At 48.5% G+C, this 22453-nt stretch overlaps 1 protein-coding gene across 1 annotated transcript in view; it reads right to left on the bottom strand.

Annotated features, from left to right (window-relative positions):
- Window positions 1-506: 506 nt before the first annotated feature.
- The window catches only part of FKBP1B (FKBP prolyl isomerase 1B), a 97340-nt gene continuing 75393 nt past the window's right edge, over window positions 507-22453 (bottom strand). The window contains exons 3-4 of the mRNA XM_075598470.1: window positions 20870-20982; window positions 507-2600 (exon numbers count right to left, since the gene is read on the bottom strand). Of these exons, the coding sequence (XP_075454585.1) occupies window positions 2472-2600; window positions 20870-20982 (242 nt within the window). The 3' untranslated portion in view covers window positions 507-2471. The remainder of the gene's footprint in view (window positions 2601-20869; window positions 20983-22453) is intronic.

The raw sequence follows: 22453 nt of genomic DNA, 5'->3' as shown, positions 1-22453 counted from the left end.
CCTTAAGTACAGTAATTACAGGAAAGGTGCTCACCAATTGAACTGTGTGATTGCGAGGACTGGTCACAGTACGTACGGTACATGAAAACATTGGCACTGCATACAACATATCTACAGGATATCACTTTCTGTTAAACAAAAATGGTAGGTCTTCGTACTGAATTTTGGCAAGGGCCAGGGCAGGGGTGGCCAACGCCCGTCGTCAAGGGCCACCAACAGGTCCGTTTTTAAGGATATCCCTGCCTCAGCACAGTCTTTGACTGAGCCGCCGGTGCTGGGATATCCTTAAAACCGGACCTGTTGGTGTCCCTTGAGGAAAGGAGTTGGCCACTCCACCCCTAGAGAACAAGCAACATTCATAGGATATTGCTTGGAGATCACCGGGCCGCAGCGTGCCGGACCTTTGGACCCCCACGGCACCCTCCAGCTTAACAAAAATGACACGTAGCAGTCACACCGCACAGGTTACGAGTCTGCCGAGGTCAGAAAAAGAAAAGCACAACATATTAACTCGTAAAGTAGTTAGCTTATTTTTATTTATTTATATAGATATCTGTATATACTCATTTAAAGGAGAGGCTTTATTTAAACAGCAGCAAGCGGGACTTACAAGTTTGGGTCAAAGTGGCAGCGCAGGTTACGGATAGCTAATGCCCATTCGTGTACAACCCGTACACTGATTTTCTGAGCACCTCCTTTTTTTGATCCTTAAGTGTCCTGTAAGGCAGTGGTTTGACATTTTTTTTAATATATTTTTTTAATTATTATTGTTGTTATGAATTGGTGTCGCATGCAAATTAACCCTTTGCTGCCAGTAGAGGCTGCCAATGCATTGCAAAGGCAGCAAAAGGGTTAAACAAAAATGTACAACTTACAAAGTGTGTGGTAGCCAGACTTGCTATTTGATCATTTTTTTTTGTTTGTTTTTTTTTTGTTTCCTCTGGAAAGCAATAAAGCTTTAAGCTTCAAGACAAACACAATTAAAAAAAAAAAAGTCATTTGACGACAACAGCAATGAGCGCCCCCTGCGGGCAGAGCGGATTTTTTTTTTTGTTTCTCTTCTGGGCTTAGACCAAGATCTGGGAAGAGTCTCTGAGGCCGACAGAGGTTGGCCATCTTTCTTAAAGGGGCAGTCCCTCATAGGACAAAGGTTAATGAACAACAGTGACATTTCAATAGGTTAACTGTCTTTTAAAAAAAAATTATTTTTTAAAAAAATTATTTTTTAAACTTTGCGTTTTTCATGGTCAGCAAACGCCTTTAAAGGTTTTTTACAATTTGTATGAAGGTAATTGAAGAATCTAGTGCAAGGAGTGGCCAGCTCCAGTCCTCAAGGGACACCAACAGGTTTTAGGGATATCCCTGCTTTAGCACAGGCGCCTCAATCAGTGGCTTCGTCTGAGCCACCTGTGCTGAAGCAGGGATATCCATAAAACCTGACCTGATGGTGTCCCTTGACGACCGGAGTTGGCCACTCCCTGCACTAGAAATACAGAGAATGTCCAAAAAAATGAAAACATTCATTTTTTTCACCGGAAGCAAATCAGTCAAACCTTTACTTGAAAAGGTGACTGGATTTTTCTTTCAAGGAAGCCAATGACATGAATAAGTTGTTTAATAAATGTTGCCAGCCATGTCGGACTGCCCCCTTCAACTGCGTGAGGTAGGGCTGCTTTTAGGCAATTGCACCTGTAACGCTTTTATTTATTTCCAATGACGACAATAGTTTACATGTTAAATATACGTCCATTGGAAAAACCCGAGGCTCCCATATAAATATATGTCAGTAAATCAGTAACTTTGCCCTCACCAATTAAATCAATGGCGAGGAACCCCTCCGACCTGAGTGTTACATGCATCAATGGTATGTTTGAGTGCTATTTATCAAAGTCTGTCTGTGGCAAAACTTGTTCAATGCTAAAAAAATAAAATAAACCAGCAGCGCATTTATTGCAGGGATACCCAAAAAAAAAATCTCATTAGTATTAACAGGAGTTCTTTTCATTAAGATGCGGATTTCATTTGATGCTGCTTTTTGCTGCTTTTCTTTCCCCGCAGGGAGAATCCGATCATTCTTTCACCCCCTGTGCTGCCAGACAGGGCAGCAATGCCAGGAATGGGGTTAATTCTAAGAATTACATGCAGCATACTGACAACATGTGGCTCTGCCTGAAGGACATAAAGTCTCTTGGGGGTAATTGACCTGACCCAGGTAGGTTGCCAACTACTCGCCTAAATGCAGCCCTGGTACAATATTCAAGCCTGTGCTGCCAGAGGGGCATCACAACGCATTGCAATCCCTTCTGGCCGCGCGGGTGTTCAATGTGAAGACTTGTCAACCCTCTCCCTGCTGGAGCAGACAGTGACACATCTTCCAGCTGCTCCAGCAAGGGGGGTTTCAGATAAAGGAAGAGGATGATGATGGTTTTTTTTTTTTTTGAAGATCATTGGCCAGCCCTTTCCCACGCCGTTCACTCTATTCGCAAGAGCTCCACATCAAAGATCAGAGTGGCATTGGGAGGGATGACTCCGGGGTGACCTGTTGCTCCATAAGCCACGTCGGGTGAGCAGGTCAGCTTTGCTCTCTGGCCCAAACTCATCTGGTAGAGGATTGGTTTGGAAAACAAAGGGGGGGAAAGAGAACAAAAAAGACAAGTTATTCAAGGTATCCGTCACCATCGAATTGTGTGTGTGTGTGTGTGTGTGTGTGTGTGTGTGTGTGTGACAAAACACACAAAAGACAAAAATACACAGTAAATACTTATATATTCTCTTGAAAAGGGTCATTTAGTTTAACCCTTTGGCCAAAGCATTGTAAGCCTGTGAGCCACGACAAGACAGACCCTGTTCACAGGTCCTAACACTACCAGATAAATACCAGCAATGGAGCAAGATTTTGTCAACTGTTATTACATTCGCTTATCTCAACCACCTCCTCGGAACTTCCCATTTGGACCCGAATGTAGGGAAGATCACTACATTAGCAAGAACACATATTTTCACATCTCTTATACCTATGTGTGTGGGATTAGCTGTTTATTCCAAATACATGGGCCCGAATGGGGTGTCCTGAGGAGAAAGTTGATAAACACTAATAGCTTTGGCCTTCTTTCGTCCACTCTAGCAAATGTGGGGGCTGTGTATATTAAGGGCCATACTGGTGAGAGCAGAGTGCCAGAGAAGGAGGCAACACTGAGTCATAACTTTTGGGCTGACAAATGCCGGAGTATTCATAGGAACAATGCAATTCATTACTTTCGCTCAAGGAACAATCAGAAAGTCAGATTTGAAGTAGATATTCCCCTACATGACAAGTACATGTATTAGCAATTATCTGTTTACTTCCATTACTTTCATTATGGATTTGACCACCAGTACAGTAGGGTCCCTAATGAAACCTAAGTGTAGTCCTCATTTATCCAATATATTGGAAATGCAATTAGCTGAAAGCCCTTAGCCATTTAAACCTTTTGCTGTTATTTCAGCAGCTCCTATTAAATATTTTCAGATATATTTAATTCGCTTTCATATTTAGGCTTAAATGTCTATATCCAAAAAACATAAACAAAGAAAATAAAATGAATATATAATACTGTGGGTCTGGGCTTTGACCTTGGTAAGAATGTATATCTAATTGTATATCCAAAAACCAAAACCCCAAATGTCCACATAATATAGAATGTGTGCATTAAAAGGTCCAAACCAAGTAAATAAAAATGCCGCAGTGATTCTAATGTTGCTGGATACATGTTGGCTATTGTAAGACAGGGGTGGCCAACTCCAGTCCTCAAGGGCCACCAACACAGGGGTGTAGCTATAGCGCTCTGTGCGGCCCGCTCTCCCCACCTGTTGGCAGATGCAAGTGGGAGGAGATGATGGGAGCGGCAGTGGGGAGATGATGGGAGCGGCGGAGGGGAGATGATGGGAGCAGCGGGGAGATGATGGTATGCGGTGGGGAGATGATGGGAGCGGCGGAGGGGAGATGATGGGAGCAGCGGGGAGATGATGGGAGCGGCGGCGGGGAGATGATGGGAGCGGCGGTGGGGAGATGATGGGAGCGGCGGCGGGGAGATGATGGGAGCGGCGGTGGGGAGATGATGGGAGCGGCGGCGGGGAGATGATGGTATGCGGTGGGGAGATGATGGGAGCGGCGGCGGGGAGATGATGGTATGCGGCGGGGAGATGATGGGAGCGGCGGCGGGGAGATGATGGGAGCGGCGGGGAGATGATGGGAGCGGCGGCGGGGAGATGATGGGAGCGGCGGCGGGGAGATGATGGGAGCGGCGGGGAGATGATGGGAGCGGCGGCGGGGAGATGATGGGAGCGGCGGCAGGGAGATGATGGGAGCGGCGGCGGGGAGATGATGGGAGCAGCGGCGGGGAGATGATGGGAGCGGCGGCGGGGAGATGATGGGAGCGGCGGGGAGATGATGGGAGCGGCGGCGGGGAGATGAGGGGAGCGGAGGTGGGGAGATGATGGGAGTGGCGGCGGGGAGATGAAGGGAGCGGCGGTGGGGAGATGATGGGAGCGGCGGCGGGGAGATGATGGTATGCGGTGGGGAGATGATGGGAGCGGCGGCGGGGAGATGATGGGAGCGGCGGCGGGGAGATGATGGGAGCGGCGGCGGGGAGATGATGGGAGCGGCGGCGGGGAGATGATGGGAGCGGCGGCGGGGAGATGATGGGAGCGGCAGTGGGGAGATGAAGGGAGCGGCGGCGGGGAGATGAAGGGAGCGGCGGTGGGGAGATGATGGGAGCGGCGGCGGGGAGATGATGGGAGCGGCGGCGGGGAGATGATGGGAGCGGCGGCGGGGTGATGATGGGAGCGGCGGCGGGGAGATGATGGGAGCGGCGGCGGGGAGATGATGGAAGCGGCGGCGGGGAGATGATGGGAGCGGCGGCGGGGAGATGATGGGAGCGGCGGCGGGGAGATGATGGGAGCGGCGGGGAGATGATGGGAGCGGCAGTGGGGAGATGATGGGAGCGGCGGCGGGGAGATGATGGGAGCGGCGGGGAGATGATGGGAGCGGCGGCGGGGAGATGATGGGAGCGGCGGTGGGGAGATGATGGGAGCGGCGGAGGGGAGATGATGGGAGCGGCGGGGAGATGATGGGAGCGGTGGGGAGATGATGGGAGCGGCGGGGAGATGATGGGAGCGGCGGTGGGGAGATGATGGGAGCGGCGGCGGGGAGATGATGGGAGCGGTGGGGAGATGATGGGAGCGGCGGCGGGGTGATAATGGGAGCAGCGGCGGGGAGATGATGGGAGCAGCGGCGGGGTGATGATGGGAGCGGCGGCGGGGAGATGATGGGAGCGGCAGTGGGGAGATGATGGGAGCGGCGGCGGGGAGATGATGGGAGCGGCGGTGGGGAGATGATGGGAGTGGTGGCGGGGAGATGATGGGAGCGGTGGGGAGATGATGGGAGCGGCGGCGGGGAGATGATGGGAGCGGCGGCGGGGAGATGATGGGAGCGGCGGCGGGGAGATGATGGGAGCGGCTGTGGGGAGATGATGGGAGCGGCGGCGGGGAGATGAAGGGAGCGGCGGCGGGGAGATGATGGGAGCGGCGGTGGGGAGATGATGGGAGCGGCGGCGGGGAGATGATGGGAGTGGTGGCGGGGAGATGATGGGAGCGGCGGCGGGGAGCTGATGGGAGCGGCGGCGGGGAGATGATGGGAGCGGTGGCGGGGTGATGATGGGAGCGGCGACGGGGAGATGATGGGAGCGGTGGTGGGGAGATGATGGGAGCGGCGGTGGGGAGATGATGGGAGCGGCGGTGGGGAGATGATGGGAGCGGCGGCGGGGAGATGATGGGAGCGGCGGCGGGGAGATGATGGTATGCGGTGGGGAGATGATGGGAGCGGCGGCGGGGAGATGATGGTATGCGGTGGGGAGATGATGGGAGCGGCGGCGGGGAGATGATGGTATGCGGTGGGGAGATGATGGGAGTGGTGGCAGGGAGATGATGGGAGCGGCGGCGGGGAGATGATGGGAGCGGAGGCGGGGAGATGATGGGAGCGGCGGCGGGGAGATGATGGGAGCGGCGGCGGGGAGATGATGGGAGCGGCGGCGGGGAGATGATGGGAGCGGCGGCGGGGAGATGATGGGAGCGGCGGCGGGGAGATGATGGGAGCGGCGGCGGGGAGATGATGGGAGCGGCGGCGGGGAGATGATGGGAGCGGCGGCGGGGATATGATGGGAGCGGAGGCGGGGAGATGATGGGAGCGGCGACGGGGAGATGATGGTATGCGGTGGGGAGATGATGGGAGCGGCGGCGGGGAGATGATGGGAGTGGCGGCGGGGAGATGATGGTATGCGGTGGGGAGATGATGGGAGCGGCGGCGGGGAGATGATGGTATGCGGTGGGGAGATGATGGGAGCGGCGGCGGGGAGATGATGGGAGCGGCGGCGGGGAGATGATGGTATGCGGTGGGGAGATGATGGGAGCGGCGGTGGGGAGATGATGGGAGCGGCGGCGGGGAGATGATGGGAGCGGCGGCGGGGAGATGATGGGAGCGGCGGCGGGGAGATGATGGTATGCGGTGGGGAGATGATGGGAGCGGCGGCGGGGAGATGATGGGAGCGGCGGCGGGGAGATGATGGGAGCGGCGGCGGGGAGATGATGGGAGCGGCGGTGGGGAGATGATGGGAGCGGCGGCGGGGAGATGATGGGAGTGGCGGGGAGATGATGGGAGCGGCGGTGGGGAGATGATGGGAGCGGCGGCGGGGAGATGATGGGAGCGGTGGGGAGATGATGGTATGCGGTGGGGAGATGATGGGAGCGGCGGCGGGGAGATGATGGTATGCGGTGGGGAGATGATGGGAGCGGCGGCAGGGAGATGATGGGAGCGGCGGCGGGGAGATGATGGGAGCGGCGGCGGGGAGATGATGGGAGCGGCGGCAGGGAGATGATGGGAGCGGCGGCGGGGAGATGATGGGAGCGGCGGCGGGGAGATGATGGGAGCGGCGGCGGGGAGATGATGGTATGCGGTGGGGAGATGATGGTATGCGGTGGGGAGATGATGGGAGCGGCGACGGGGAGATGATGGTATGCGGTGGCAGGGAGATGATGGGAGCGGCGGCGGGGAGATGATGGGAGCGGCGGCGGGGAGATGATGGTATGCGGTGGGGAGATGATGGGAGTGGCGGCGGGGAGATGATGGGAGCGGCGGCGGGGTGATGATGGGAGCGGCGGCGGGGAGATGATGGGAGCGGCGGCGGGGAGATGATGGGAGCGGCGGTGGGGAGATGATGGGAGCGGCGGCAGGGAGATGATGGGAGCGGCGGTGGGGAGATGATGGGAGCGGTGGGGAGATGATGGGAGTGGTGGCGGGGAGATGATGGGAGCGGCGACGGGGAGATGATGGGAGCGGCGGTGGGGAGATGATGGGAGCGGCGGCGGGGAGATGATGGGAGCGGCGGCGGGGAGATGATGGGAGCGGCGGCGGGGAGATGATGGTATGCGGTGGGGAGATGATGGGAGCGGCGGCAGGGAGATGATGGGAGCAGCGGCGGGGAGATGATGGGAGCGGCGGTGGGGAGATGATGGGAGCGGCGGCAGGGAGATGATGGGAGCGGCGACGGGGAGATGATGGGAGCGGTGGCGGGGAGATGATGGGAGCGGCGGCGGGGAGATGATGGGAGCGGCGGCGGGGAGATGATGGGAGCGTCGGCGGGGAGATGATGGTATGCGGTGGGGAGATGATGGGAGTGGTGGCAGGGAGATGATGGGAGCGGTGGCGGGGAGATGATGGGAGCGGCGGCGGGGAGATGATGGGAGCGGCGGCGGGGAGATGATGGGAGCGGCGGCGGGGAGATGATGGGAGCGGCGGCGGGGAGATGATGGGAGCGGAGGCGGGGAGATGATGGGAGCGGTGGCGGGGAGATGATGGGAGCGGCGGCGGGGAGATGATGGGAGCGGCGGCGGGGAGATGATGGGAGCGGAGGCGGGGAGATGATGGGAGCGGAGGCGGGGAGATGATGGGAGCGGCGGCGGGGAGATGATGGTATGCGGTGGGGAGATGATGGGAGTGGTGGCGGGGAGATGATGGGAGCGGCGGTGGGGAGATGATGGGAGCGGCGGCGGGGAGATGATGGGAGCGGCGGTGGGGAGATGATGGGAGCGGCGGTGGGGAGATGATGGGAGCGGCGGTGGGGAGATGATGGGAGCGGCGGCGGGGAGATGATGGGAGGGGCGGCGGGGAGATGATGGGAGCGGCGGTGGGGAGATGATGGGAGCGGCGGTGGGGAGATGATGGGAGCGGCGGCGGGGAGATGATGGGAGCGGCGGCGGGGAGATGATGGGAGCGGCGGCGGGGAGATGATGGTATGCGGTGGGGAGATGATGGGAGCAGCGGCAGGGAGATGATGGGAGCGGCGGCGGGGAGATGATGGGAGCGGCGGCGGGGAGATGATGGGAGCGGCGGTGGGGAGATGATGGGAGCGGCGGCGGGGAGATGATGGGAGCGGCGGCGGGGAGATGATGGGAGCGGCGGCGGGGAGATGATGGTATGCGGTGGGGAGATGATGGGAGCGGCGGCGGGGAGATGATGGTATGCGGTGGGGAGATGATGGGAGCGGCGGCGGGGAGATGATGGGAGCGGTGGTGGGGAGATGATGGGAGCGGCGGTGGGGAGATGATGGGAGCGGCGGCGGGGAGATGATGGGAGCGGCGGCGGGGAGATGATGGGAGCGGCGGCGGGGAGATGATGGTATGCGGTGGGGAGATGATGGGAGCGGCGGTGGGGAGATGATGGGAGCGGCGGCGGGGAGATGATGGGAGCGGAGGCGGGGAGATGATGGGAGCGGCGGCGGGGAGATGATGGTATGCGGTGGGGAGATGATGGGAGCGGCGGCGGGGAGATGATGGTATGCGGTGGGGAGATGATGGGAGCGGCGGTGGGGAGATGATGGGAGCGGCGGCGGGGAGATGATGGGAGCGGCGGCGGGGAGATGATGGGAGCGGCGGCGGGGAGATGATGGGAGCGGCGACGGGGAGATGATGGGAGCGGCGGCGGGGAGATGATGGGAACGGCGACGGGCTACCAGCGTTGATCAGAAGAGCAACCGGCAGAAGAGGTAGGAGTTGTACTGAGGCAAGCAGAATAGCCGTGGAGGAGCGCGCCCCGGTGGTCTGACCCGGAAGGCTTTTTTACTTGCGGTGTTTGCTGCCACAGTGCACTCCTCACCTCGTGCTGTCCTGTTTGCCTCAGTACAACTCCTACCTCCTCTGCTGGCCGCCGCTCCCATCATCTCCCCACCAAAGGTAGGCATGGGAGAGAAAGCTGAGGGGGGGGGGGGAGAGAGAGCTGAAGGGGTAGAGAGAGAGCTGAAGGGGGGAGAGAGAGAGCTGAAGGGGAGAGATAGAGCTGAGGGGAGAGAGAGAGCTTTGGGGGAGAGAGAGCTGAGGATGAGAGAGTTGAGGGGGAGAGAGAGTTGAGGAGGGGAGAGGGAAAGAGCTGGTGATGGTGAGGAGGAGGGGAAGAAAGGATGAGGGGGAGAGAGAGCTGGTGATGGTGAGGAGGAGGAGATGATGAGTGGGAGAGAGAAAGCTGGTGATGGTGAGGGGGTGAGAGAGCTGAGGGGGGAAAGGGAGAGAGTTGAGGGGGAGGGAGAGCTGGTGATGGTGAGGAGGAGAAATGATCAGGGAGATAGAGAGCTGGTGAGGAGGAGCGGGAGAACTGATGAGGGGAGAGAAAGCTGGTGATGGTGAGGAGGAGAGAGAGAAATGATGAGGAGGAGGGATAAAAAAAAATTGCAGTTAGTATTAATGGGGTCCTGAAAATTTTTTTGCCCAGGGGCCCACGCATTTCTAGATACGCCACTGCACCAACAGGCTAGGTTTTAAGGATAACCCTGCTTCAGTAGAGGTGGCTCAATGATTACCTGGCCTGTTGGTGGCCCTTGAGGACATAGTTGGCCACCCCTGTTATAAGGCATTTTGTAGGCAATTTCACGTATGCACAAAACAGATAAGGTAGCGGTAACACTAACAGACAATGATAATTAATATAACACTTAGTTACTTGATAGAAAAAAGAAACCCCTTAGTAATCACTTGTATTTAAATGATGGGCGGCTGCCAAATTAATACAACACTGACTACCTGCTCAGATAAAAACAATGTGGAATAAATATATATTTGGCGCCTTATTTTATACTCTTAGTACTGAAAATGCAATACAATTTTAAGAGAAAAAAAGGACTATATACAACCATTTGGTGATGAATGTCCTTGTGGTTTCCAACGAAGATAGATGTACTAATAAATCAAGTGCATGTAATGAAAGAAAAAACACACAAAGCATAATATTGTATGGAGATATAATACATTAAATTAAAGTCATTTTTAATAAATGTGTTTTTTTTTAAAATCAGTATTTATCACCTGTTTTTTCACTGAGGCTTCTACTTAGTTTAATATAATGTATTTGTTTCTGTTAGGTTGTTATCTGTTATGGTTACATCTCCATACAGTATTATGCTATGTGTATTTTTTCTTTTATTACATGCACTTGATTTATTACTACTTCTATCATCGTTGGAAAACACAAGGACATTCATCGTCTTCATCGACATTCATCACCAAATGGTTGTATATATTCATGTTTTCTCTTAAAATTGCATTGAATTTTCAGTACTAATTTAACGTACGGCCATGCCTGTACATCTACATGTCTCTGAAACCTGCTGGATCACAGTAACTGGAATGAGGGGGAAAAACCCCCCCAAAGTAGTATCCGTATATTTGAACCATCAAAAGGGGACAAGACTTAAAAAAAAGAACTCCTTGTTTGTCAGAGGTCTCTTGCCCTGAAATGTTATTCTGGTGCCCAAAACAAAGTCGTCTATTCCCAATTCAAACTCTCTCTATTTAGCAGCTTCTCACTGTGCCAAAAAGTCTCAAGTGATGGGTATATCAAACCGGCTCAGAGCGGCTCATTCTAAATCCTAGGCTGCCTGAATCACCAGTCAGGGGGAGACCTGATCAGTACACAGGGATGGAAATACACATAAAAAGAGGACTGTATCTTTTTTTATATAACTTCAAAAAATAGCAGCTTAATTTATATGGCTGAGACAAGCAACTAGACTCCCAACTCTAAATATACAACACGCATGCCAAGTGAGTGAATCTATCTTCAACCAAAAATAATCAGGCATGGCAGATCAAATCAGTGGGGGCACATTATATACTCAGGGCCGCTTTATACATTAGGCCAACTAGGCACAGTCAAGAAGGTAGTGGTGTAGATAGAGCACAGCTTCCAGACTCCCTGCAATGTGAGGCAGGGAAAACAAAACCAGGCCACTCCGCAGTAGTTTCAAATTTGTATTAGCCAACTAACACATACAGGGAAAAAAGGGGACAAATAGAACGCACCTACGCGTTTCGTACAAAGACTTTCCCTTTTTTCCCTGTATGTGTTAGTTGGCTAATACAAATTTGAAACTACTGCGGAGTGGCCTGGTTTTGTTTTCCCTGCCTCACATTGCAGGGAGTCTGGAAGCTGTGCTCTATCTACACCACTACCTTCTTGAATTTACCTATGGATGGACTGCACGCTACTGATCCTGAGAGTGCCCCCTGAAGGAGCAGGTAAAGTGCCAATGTGCCTTATTCATATCCTGCTGTTATGGACATAGTTCCTCTTCATCATACTGTCAGGGTGATTATTGTGTACATCCCGGTGGCTGTCTCAACTGACTCCACTTGTCACTTCCCCTACAGTCATCACGCAGATTTATTGCATTATTGAGGGGCACTCCATCATTGCCGGACCTCCTAATTAAGGATCTTATTAACAAAATGTTTAAGGATGCTACCTGCTCAATTTTGAGCACCACATACACCACATTCCTCCAACTAGGCACAGTGCCTAGGGCCTACGAAACCTTTTAGGGCCTATAATATTTCACTTGAAAAAATACCTAAACAAAAAATAAATAAATCACAAAATAAGAGAAAACAGCACATTTTAATTTAAAATGCCTTCGAAGTATCGATACCTTTAAATATCGAAACAAAAGTATCGATGCCAAATATCGCTAGTATCGAAAGAAACAAGCAAACGATGAAATCGGCATAAAAAAAGAGTAAAAATATCGGACACACAGGCCTCTAGAAATAAAAGTGCCTGGGGCCTACGAAGGTCTTAAAACGGCCCTGTCTACATTTACATCATTTGGCCTGCTTATAAATTCACTGTAGTTTCAGTTTGTTGGTTACATGGGACGAGAAGAAATAAATAATGTATGTATCCAATACGCAACAGAACATTTTTTAAAATATATATATATATATATATGTACATTTATGCTTATGTAGCCATGCATAATAATGGACTGCATATATCTTCTCTGTTGGCAGTAAGTCCTGGTAAGTAAAGGCCTGCCAGCAGTAGTTATGGAGGTTTTCCCTCAAACCCTGGTGAGGTGCCCTGTGTATGGATGGGAGTGGCTACATGCTCTGAGTCCCTGGATAGTGACATCAGAGATGTGCCTGCCCCCTGAGGTATAAAGGGCACAACACTGACAGTTTAGTGTGTTGCTGCTGTGTTGTGAAGGTGGCACAGTGGTTGTAGAGTGTTGACAAGCAGTTAAAGATAGGTTTGTGACCCTAGTGCTGTAACTAGTGGCACGAATATTCCAATCAAGTCTGTCTAGGCCACCCTGTGTCCAGGGACCTGGCACAGGGGGGATCTCCAAGAAGGGAGAGGGGACCCCACTTCAATTAAGAAGGGTAGTACCTGGCAAAGGGACAGCACGGCGGAATGTGTGGCTGAAGCTGAAAGCTGCATGGGGCAGTCTACTGTGATCAGTCCGTCAATAAAGATGCCCTTGTTAAAGAGAACCCCACTGTGTGAGTGTGAGATTACTCAGCAGTGGATGGCACCAAGAAGGAGTTCCTCACCAGGACCATCTCCCTGCGGAAGCATAGATCCTGATGAGGTTTAGGCGCTGCACATGATGTAAGTTGGACTCGCACCCACTACCTCAGCTACCTGTCCTGATGACATCCCCTAATAACACCAAGCGGGAGACTCAAGAGTCCTGTTACTTGCAGGTGCACCACCACACACGCCTTGTAATGGGGACTGGTTAGACTACACGGGCCAATATGAGATTGGGAGGGTCAGGCCAGAGGGATACACCCGTTACACTAATTTGGGACTTTTACAATGTGTTTTTCTGACTTCATTTTCAGTAGCATTAAGTGACTGGTTAGTGGAGTTCTGGTCTTTTCTTAGCTGGAGTTTCTTGGGGAAAGTGGTTGTGATTGATGGGAAGGACTTGGCTGGTGTGTAATTCTCCGTACATATACACAGACATTGTTCAACCGTGAGCAGCTTCTTCCCATTGTCTATCTTGTACAAATTAAAAAAAAGAGAATAGTCCAAATAAGCCTGTATCTACAAACCGCAAGTCTATATTTAAAGAGCTGCCTCTTCTTTTGTTGTTGACTACCTTGTACAAAACCCATATACTGTACATTTGTTTATTGTACATATTACGACGTGTATGTTGTGCTTCTTTTATTATTTTAACCAACTATCCTCCCTGAACATCCTCTATCTATCTCACTGATGGATTAATAGTGGTCCAAGCATCGCCACTGGATCAGGACGTGAAACTTGCACTTGTGATGGGGCAATGGATAGGAGATGCACAACGAAAACCTCCAAATTGGAAATGTGGAAATAAACTAGAAATGAGAAAGACGAGAGCTGTGCATTTCATTTGTATCGCTGCCTCTAGTATGCTTGCACACAAATGACTGGTACTACTTTAAGACGTCCTATTTAGTTCCTCGAAGAATGAAACTACGGGATCACAGATTAGGATATCCAGAGTTATTGCTGCTGACAGGCTGAGTCCCAGCAGCATGTGTTGTGATGAATGATCAGGTTCCCCGACCAGAGAATTAACAACATAATCCATTGCATCTGAAGGAATGAGTTAAGTGTCTTAGGCAACCAGGGAAAGTGTGTTGGGAAAAACAAAAGTGTCGTTTTATGGTACAGCAAAGTGATCAATCATCTGTGAAAGTCACATTTCCTATAAAGTGTATCTGGCTAGGCAATAATTACTGACCATGCTATGATGGGGCAGTGGCTTTTACAGGTGACTTTGATGGCTAAAAATAACACTTTTTTAATGCAGGAAGTTTAAAATGTCAGCGCACCATCATTTTACGCTTGGCTAGAAGGTTTGAGTTAATGTTCCATGATTGTCCTTCTCACATGAAGATGATAGTACTATGTGCTGTCGGATGGTTTACAGTACAATCATACTGTACTCTCGGACAAGAAGTTACTGTGATAACCAGCAAAAACCTAGAGCCTCTCAATGAAAAACACTGCAGAGCTGTACAGGATTATAATTAAAGATGGTCCTGAAAGCTTGTGTACCCAGTATAACATTATGTCCACTATCTGCTATAGTCACTCCAGAAATTCACATTTAGGTCTAACTCGCCAACATGTAGACAGACATAACTATTTTAAAGACAATATATGCAGAAGCACAAAAACGACAAAACTTGTAGCTGTATACTGTATATTCACCATTGACAAGTTATAACTTTTGCATACATCATTTAGCACAGATAGAATACCCATGAGAGTGTGTGCATGTCTCACACATGCTCCCAAACCTGCTGAACTCATCTCATTATTATGTCCCGGGCTTTGCATAGCACTTAACAATATTCACACTTTAAAATATGAACACTTTAAGTGTGACTGGAGCCCTACAGGTGTTCCATCTAGACAATTTCAACTTTATGGCACCTATTTTACTTACACATCATGCAAGCTAAGAACTTAAATCACTGTGATATGGAACTAATTGCATTGTCTCTTGGTATTAACCTCAATTGAGTCATCTGTTAACCCCTCTCCAGACTAATCCCCCCTTTCCTTTCAGTACAGCAGCACTACAAGCTGCATTACGTTTCTAAACATTTAATTTTTTTTAGTTACAGGATAGAAGTAGGGGGTCTCCGGAGCTCAACGGTGTTAATTTCAGCTCCGGGCACCCACGGCTTCCAGAGATACTTACCTCCAGAGGGGGTGCCGGTATCCTTGCAGCTAGGGATCCGTGTGCCTAACGAAATGGCGGCTTTAAATGTTTAGAGTCACGCTGGCCAATAGGAAGCTGTGACGTCATCCCTTGTTGCTTCCTATTGGCCCACGTGACCGGGACATTTAAACTGCACACAGATATCAGCATCCCTTACGGAGGTAAGTATCTCTGGAAGCAGGGGTCTCCGCAGCTGAAAGTAACAAAGTTCAGCTCCAGAGACCCCCTGCTTTAATAATAATAATAAGAAGAAAAATGCAATATAGTATGTAGTGTTGCTTTAACTGTTTATGTATCTGATATGTTAGGGGTTAGTCTGCTTTACCTTAGATTCCTTCTCAGTCAATTGCCCAGCCTGTAATGGGCAATTAGGCTTGTTTTATTAGGATGTCGTGATTTGTTGGCAGTAGAAGATCAGCCTGAATTTGGGGAAGCATAGCAGGGGTTTGCATAGCACATAAAGAGGCAATTATATATATATATATATATATATATATATATATATATATATGTTTTAATATATGCAGCCTTTGGGGGGAGGCAGGTCAATGCGGCTGCCAGGCCACACTCCAGCTACTCCAGCTCTTCCCCTCTCCTGACAAAACAAAACAAAGAACAGCGCACAACGCTCATCGTGAATTATATAAGTACAATTTTATAATAAAAAAAGGTTCAAGGTTCTGCGTACATAAAGCAGGTAGAAAACAGGCACATAATAAATACTAAGACCTAAGAAATCCTTTCCTGCTGCCCTTGCGTGTTCCAGCTCCCTGAAGTGGACGTAAACCTGCTGTTCCTGCGTGTTCCAGTTGTCTGGAGTGGTAACAGATACCAGTATTTATTCTGTGCCTGTTTTCTACCTGCTTTATGTACGCAGAACCTTGAACCTTTTTTTATTATAAAATTGTACTTATATAATTCGCGATGAGCGTTGTGCGCTGTTCTTTTTTTTGTTTTGTCTAGCTACCCAGGGTCTTGGGCTACCCTCTGTACAGCAGCAGACGCTCCAATTTGATTGGTAACACAGTTATTACATATCACTCATTTGGGTTTATAGTGGTACTGTACAATCACTACTATATCACATATATTAATTCATTTTAGCTGCGCACCTGTATTGTTTTCACTTCCCCTCTCCTCCCTCCTCCGATCTGTACAAACTGAATTCAATATTTTCCTGCGGATCCGACATTCGACCGCAAGCAGGAAAATATTTTGTCGGCTATATTCTGACATTCGACCGGAAAGGGTTAAAAATTAATTACATAAGCTGCCGATCGATTCGTTCTTCTATATTCGATCAGTAAAGATCCCGCTTCCCAGGGTTCAGTAAATGGCTGCCTTTTAGTTTCAAACAATCCTTCAGTCAGTGTAACTCAGCACCTACAATGTATCCTTATATTACTAAGGTAACATTATCTATTGTTACAGTTTGCAGCTCTCACTGCTGGGAATATTGGCAACAAATTATCACAAAGAGGAAAGTGTTGAACAGATATTACGCTGCTTAGAGGTGGGCTAAAACCTGCTATAAAAATCAAGGATGCTCATTCTATAAAAAAAAAAAAAACGAATTAAAAATGGCATTAACAGATTTATTAGATTTGTTTAGTAAATAATATCTAATACTACAGTACTGATTTATTTATATAAAAAAAAACACAGCATGGATTGCTCCTTTAAAAGTGTTCATATTTTAAAGTGTGAATATTGTTAAGGGTGCCTGGAGTTATACAGGAGTTGGACTTCGGTTTGCCTGGATCTTGCAGCAACAACTTCTACACGAGTATATCACTGGGCAGCTTTCTGTGAACTCGCTCCTCTACACCAAGCCTGCATCGTTACCGTCCCACACTTTCATCTACCAGTCTCTCTCAATACTTATCCTTGTTTGTTGCACAATCATCACACCTTGCTTTCACGCTATCCCATCCTCCAATATGCTCACCATTATTTTTCTTTTGTTTCCTGCAATATCTGTTTTTTTAATAACACTTTCTCCTTCTTTAATCTAACTCCCAGCTCTCCTTTTTCCGATTATTCAATCTTTCCTTTGCCGCTTTCTGACAGTAACCTCATCTCATTTACCCTCTCTCACACGCATCACTCTCAACCTCCAGCCTGTCCTTGCTATACTCACAGCCTGCATTCCATTGACCTAAAGTTTTCTTTACTAACACCCTCCACTGACCCAAACAGCCTTGACACAACGTACAACACTGCCCATGCCTCCTCACTTGACCAGTATGCGTCTCCTTTATGCCGACACTCATGGCGCTCCAACCCCCAACCATGGCTAAACAACACGCTTTCTGCGCTCTTGAACTCATTCTGTTGAACACCTCTTGAGGAAGTCACACTCTGTCTGTCTTCCTTCATACAAATGTATTCTGTCTACATAGCTTAGCTGTTCTTTTTCTTGCCAAACAGGGTAACTTCAGCTCTCTTATAAATAGGCATAAATCCAACCCACACAACCTCTTTCTTTGACACCCTTATTCTACCTCCCACCTTATCATGCTCCACTCCTTCCATTACACCACAAGACTTTGCCAAATCATTTGTCCCTTCCATTCCTCTCCTTCCTAATCCTCCTCCATCTGTCCTTTACCCCTTCACTCGTTACAGAGGAAGAAGAATCTCTCCTGCTGTTCTCAACCTCCAACACATTCAGCCCCAACTCCATTCCCTCCCATCTCCTGGAACCACTCACTTCTACCATCATCCTCATTCTCCGTAACATATTTAACTTTATCTCTGTGTCCTGGTACTTTTCCATCTCTTTTTAAACAAGCTATTGTTTGACTTATTCTTAAGAATAATACCCTAGACCCTATCTCCTCTTCTATCGCCATTTCTCCCTCTAGCCTTTTGCTTCTAAAATTCAGGAACGAATTGCTTCTTCTCGTACACTTCACTTTCTCGACTCCCATAACTTACTTGACCCTCTCCAATTAGGCTTTCACACAGCATACTCTAGAGCAGCGGTGCACAAACTGGGGGGCGCGAGACTGAGTGCGGGGGGTCGCGGGGTTTACAGGGGCCCCGTGCGCTTCCCGAAGGCACTTAAATTAAGTAAACCTAACTTAACTTGGCTCCGGGGCTTCTCACACGCGTCGCCATGGCAACACGGCGTCAAATGATGCCGCGAAGTCATGTGACATCACGTTGCTATGGCAACATGACATCATGACGCCGGAGCGGAGGTGAGGTGACCGCCGGCAGGGGGGCCCAGGGAAAAAAGTTTGCCCCCCCCTGCTCTAGAGAAACCAAGGTAGCTAATGACATCCATATTGTCAAATCTCATGGAAACTATATTCTAATTCTTTTTGACATCTCCTCAGCTTTCGACACTTGATCACCCTTTTTTCCTATACATTCTTCACTGGCATCTGTGGCACTGCCCTCTCCAGGTTTTCCTCCTACCTCTCTCACCATTCCTTCAGTGTCTCTTATGCCAACTCCTCCTTGACCGCTATGGTACTCTCTGTAGGTGTATCTCAAAGCTCAGTTCTAGGCCCCTTACTGTTCTCTCTATATACACTATCACTGTTTAACTCATTTGGATTCTCTATGCTGATGATACACAATTATATTTAGCTACATCTGCAGTCCAGTCAAAAATTACAGTGTCTATCAACAATCTCAGCCCGGGTGGCGCTTTGCCATCTGAAGCTTAACATGGCTAAGACAGGGTTTCTCATATTCCCTCCCAAACCGGGTCCCAGTATTCCCTTCTCCATTACAGTCAATAACACTACTATGCAGCCCGTCTCTCAAGCACCCTGCCTAGGGATAAACACTGTTACTAAATGTTGCTGTTTCTTCAACAATGCGAATATACACCCCTTCCTAGGCACCACTACAACTCAAACACTAATGCGTACCCTTGTTCTCTCCCGTATTGATTACTGTAACATTCTTCTATCTGGCCTCCCTGCCTCACACCTCTCTCCTTTACAGTCCATTCAAAACGCTGCTGCCCGAATCAACCCCTGCTCTTCTCGGCGCGTATCTGCTTCCGACCTCCTGAACGCTTTCTGCTGGCTTCCTATTCATTTCCGTATCAACTAACAAATTATCCTCCTTTCTTTTAAGGCTCTACACTCTCAAACAAAGATGAGTTCAATATATCCTTCCATTAGAATTGGTAAGAACTAATACAGTCAAAGAATTCCAGAATACTTTGGATAGAGACCAGGAAATGCCTAAAGTGGGTGGAAGTACCAGGCCAGGTAGATCGAAAGGCTCTCATTTGTCAAGTTCGAAGTTTCGTTAAATGAAAAGGCATTATTCCCTCTGCTGCCAGAAGGACCTTTGGCACCAAATGGATAACAATGATTGCTTATTTTCTGGCAGTTCAGTGTTACCTAATGAAAGTAGAGGAGGGAGGAGCAGGGACGCTCAAAACATACTCCGAACGGAAAATGATAAACTCTTAAGTCATAGGCTTCCCATAGGTCAGGGGTGGCCAACTCCAGGCCTCAAGAGCCACCAACAGGTTAGGTTTTAAGGATATCCCTGCTTCAGCACAGGTGGTTCAGTCATTGACTGTTTGAGACACCTGTGCTGACGCAGGAATATCCTTACAACCTGACCTGTTGGTGGCTCTTGAGGACTGGAGTTGGCCACTCCTGCCATAGATAAACGTTCTGTAGGTTGCAAAATCAATAGTGGACCACCATGAAATGTATACATACAGTGTATGTTGTTGTGGGTGTTATTTCAATGCCACAGGAATCCATCACCTCCTTGCACCTTGCGGTATCAAATGCTAAAGTACAATATTTATGAACTCCAGTAAGTATAATGCCAATAAAGTTTAAGTACAACTTTAAGAAGAATCTTAATTTGTTGTCCTAAAAAAGGCACTGCAATTAAGCTTGTTATCACAATCAATAGGGTTACCAGAATTCTGCACAATGTTTTCTTGCAGCTGTAAAAGCTGTAATGTGTTAGAGGTCAGTATTGTCAAGATAAACACTTAAATATACCATATCCTCCAATTGCGTCTATTTAGCAGGTACTGTAACTATATTTTATGTTCTGTACCCATTAAATATCAAAAATGCGTTTTGCAGCACTCCAAATAATGGTACAATTATAACGTTTGCTTTAAACACCAGTGCTCTTGATTCCTGGACAGACCTGAATGTGTTCTTTGTGCATCATTTGAAGCAAAGAAAAATGAATGGGCACTTCAGCATTTCATTGAAGAAGATTAAACCGTAAATTAAACCAACTTTTTGGCTATCCTGAGGTTTGCAAAGTGACATTAGTAAAAAAAAACAAAAAAACACGTTTTTCATACTATCGAATCATGAATTACACGGTGAAGAACGTATATCCTTCTACGTAATGCAGAGAAAGAGAGAGATAACAGGGTTTTTGTTTCTGGGAAGTGGGTGAGATGACTCCATTTAGGTACCTGGGACAACAAAAACCTATGGCCCAGATCCACAAAGGGTGTTAAGCTTTACTACGATTTTATTCCTAGTCATATATATGCATGGGAGTAAAGGCGTTAGCTCAGCATCCTTTTGTGGGTCTGGGCTACATGGTAATTATGAACCTATTAGGCATGGATCTGGAATACTAACTGGAAGGGGAACAATGGGTTTTCTACCACATTTCTTTAGTTAAAGCTGAATTATTTATTGTAGTTTAGATATCGTTTTTTGGCACCTTTTTGCAGTACAAACAATATTAATGGTTCTAACTATACCAATGGTTATTCACAACATACGGTGTATAAGAAAAGCAAAGGGACACGGCACCTACTGTACCTGTGAAACTCCTTCTTCCCAGCCTTTGATCACTTCCTGCCTTCCGATCTTGAACTTGAAAGGCTTGTTTCTGTCCCTGGAGGAGTCAAACTTCTTCCCATTTTGCAGCATCCCTGCCAAGCAAATTAAATATTTAATTCCCCAACCATCATGAAAGTCAAAAACCGGTCATGGCAAAACAATGTTCCCCGTCCACGTCAGATACTGACAAATAGATAAATAATAATACTTTTTAAAAAACCCGCTACCACTCGTGATAAATAGTAACGATATAATACAAAAAGTGAAATGTGCGCCAATTCTAGGTGCAGCCTACACCCCACGGTCTTACCAAACCGTACGTGTCAAAAAAACGGTATCAGCGCAAACTAGTATAGAAAATATTGAGTGAATAAATGTGTTGGATGAGTCCCCCCATATACCAGTTCTTACACACAAAAAAATTGTGTGTGTAAGGACACTGTCCTAGGTGCAGCATTGCCAGCTGAGCATTCTGACCATTCAGCGCCGCTCCTGTGTTCCGCGTGTCTCTGTGATCCCAACGCGAAAGCGACAGCGGACGATCGGGCAGTGGGTTTGCAGGTTGGAGCTGGGACGTGACTGGGACTGTCCAAGAGCGTGAGAGGGTGGCCAAAACACTCGCTGCTTGTACTAACCAGTGAGTGTGATTCCTTGCACTGCTGTCAATGTTTGTATTTTACTGTAGTAAACAATATTATGCTATGTGCATTCTATTTGTCTTTTTAGGAGGAGACCTATTCCAAGGATACCAACAAGAAGTTGTGTTGCAGTTCCTCATTATGTAAGAACAGGTATATGGGGGACCTCATCCAACACATTTATTTATTCATATACAAAAAAGCTGCGTTAGTATATAGCGCAGAAAATACCCTGCTCAACACACGAGAGAGGGGAAAGTGAAGGGGGGGGGGGGGGCAAACAGCATGTGCTCACAGGGAAGAGGGATAATGGCAAACTAAGATAGAAAAGAAGCCCTTTAATGTGGCACGAAGATGAACACCCTAATTTAAAACATAATCTTTATTAGGTCAACTTAAAATAAAACTGTTTGGAAGCCACAAATACAAGACACAAAACTAATAAAAACAATTAAAAGAACCAAAGAGGTGTGGGACTAAAGTGCTAGTATTGCAGTAATTTATAGTTTTATTTTAAGTTGACCTAATAAAGATTATGTTTAAAATTAGGGTGTTCATCTTCGTGCCACATTAAAGGGATTATTTTCTATCTTAGTTTGACATTTATTTATTCACTCAATATTTTCTATACTAATTTACCCTGGTACCTTTTTTTGGCACTAATAAATAAATGTATACGGTAGATCAGAGGCTCTCAAACTTTTCCATATAATGACCATTGCAATGTTTGTAACCATCTGGAGGGCCCCCATACTAATAGTTGGCTCTGTTCATCGGTTTCCCATACATATGTATAACATGGTATTTAAAAAATACTGAACCTTTATCTAAAAATCAGCATTTAGTAGCAATAGAATATTCACTGACTGCAGCAAAGAGCAGCTAGAGTGGGAATATTGAAAGGCGTTTGGAACCATCACTAAGG

The sequence above is a fragment of the Ascaphus truei genome, chromosome 4, assembly GCF_040206685.1.
Source record: "Ascaphus truei isolate aAscTru1 chromosome 4, aAscTru1.hap1, whole genome shotgun sequence".
Lineage (NCBI taxonomy): Eukaryota > Metazoa > Chordata > Amphibia > Anura > Ascaphidae > Ascaphus > Ascaphus truei.
Note: the sequence above shows the minus strand (reverse complement) of the source record. Positions and strands in the feature narration are given on the sequence as shown.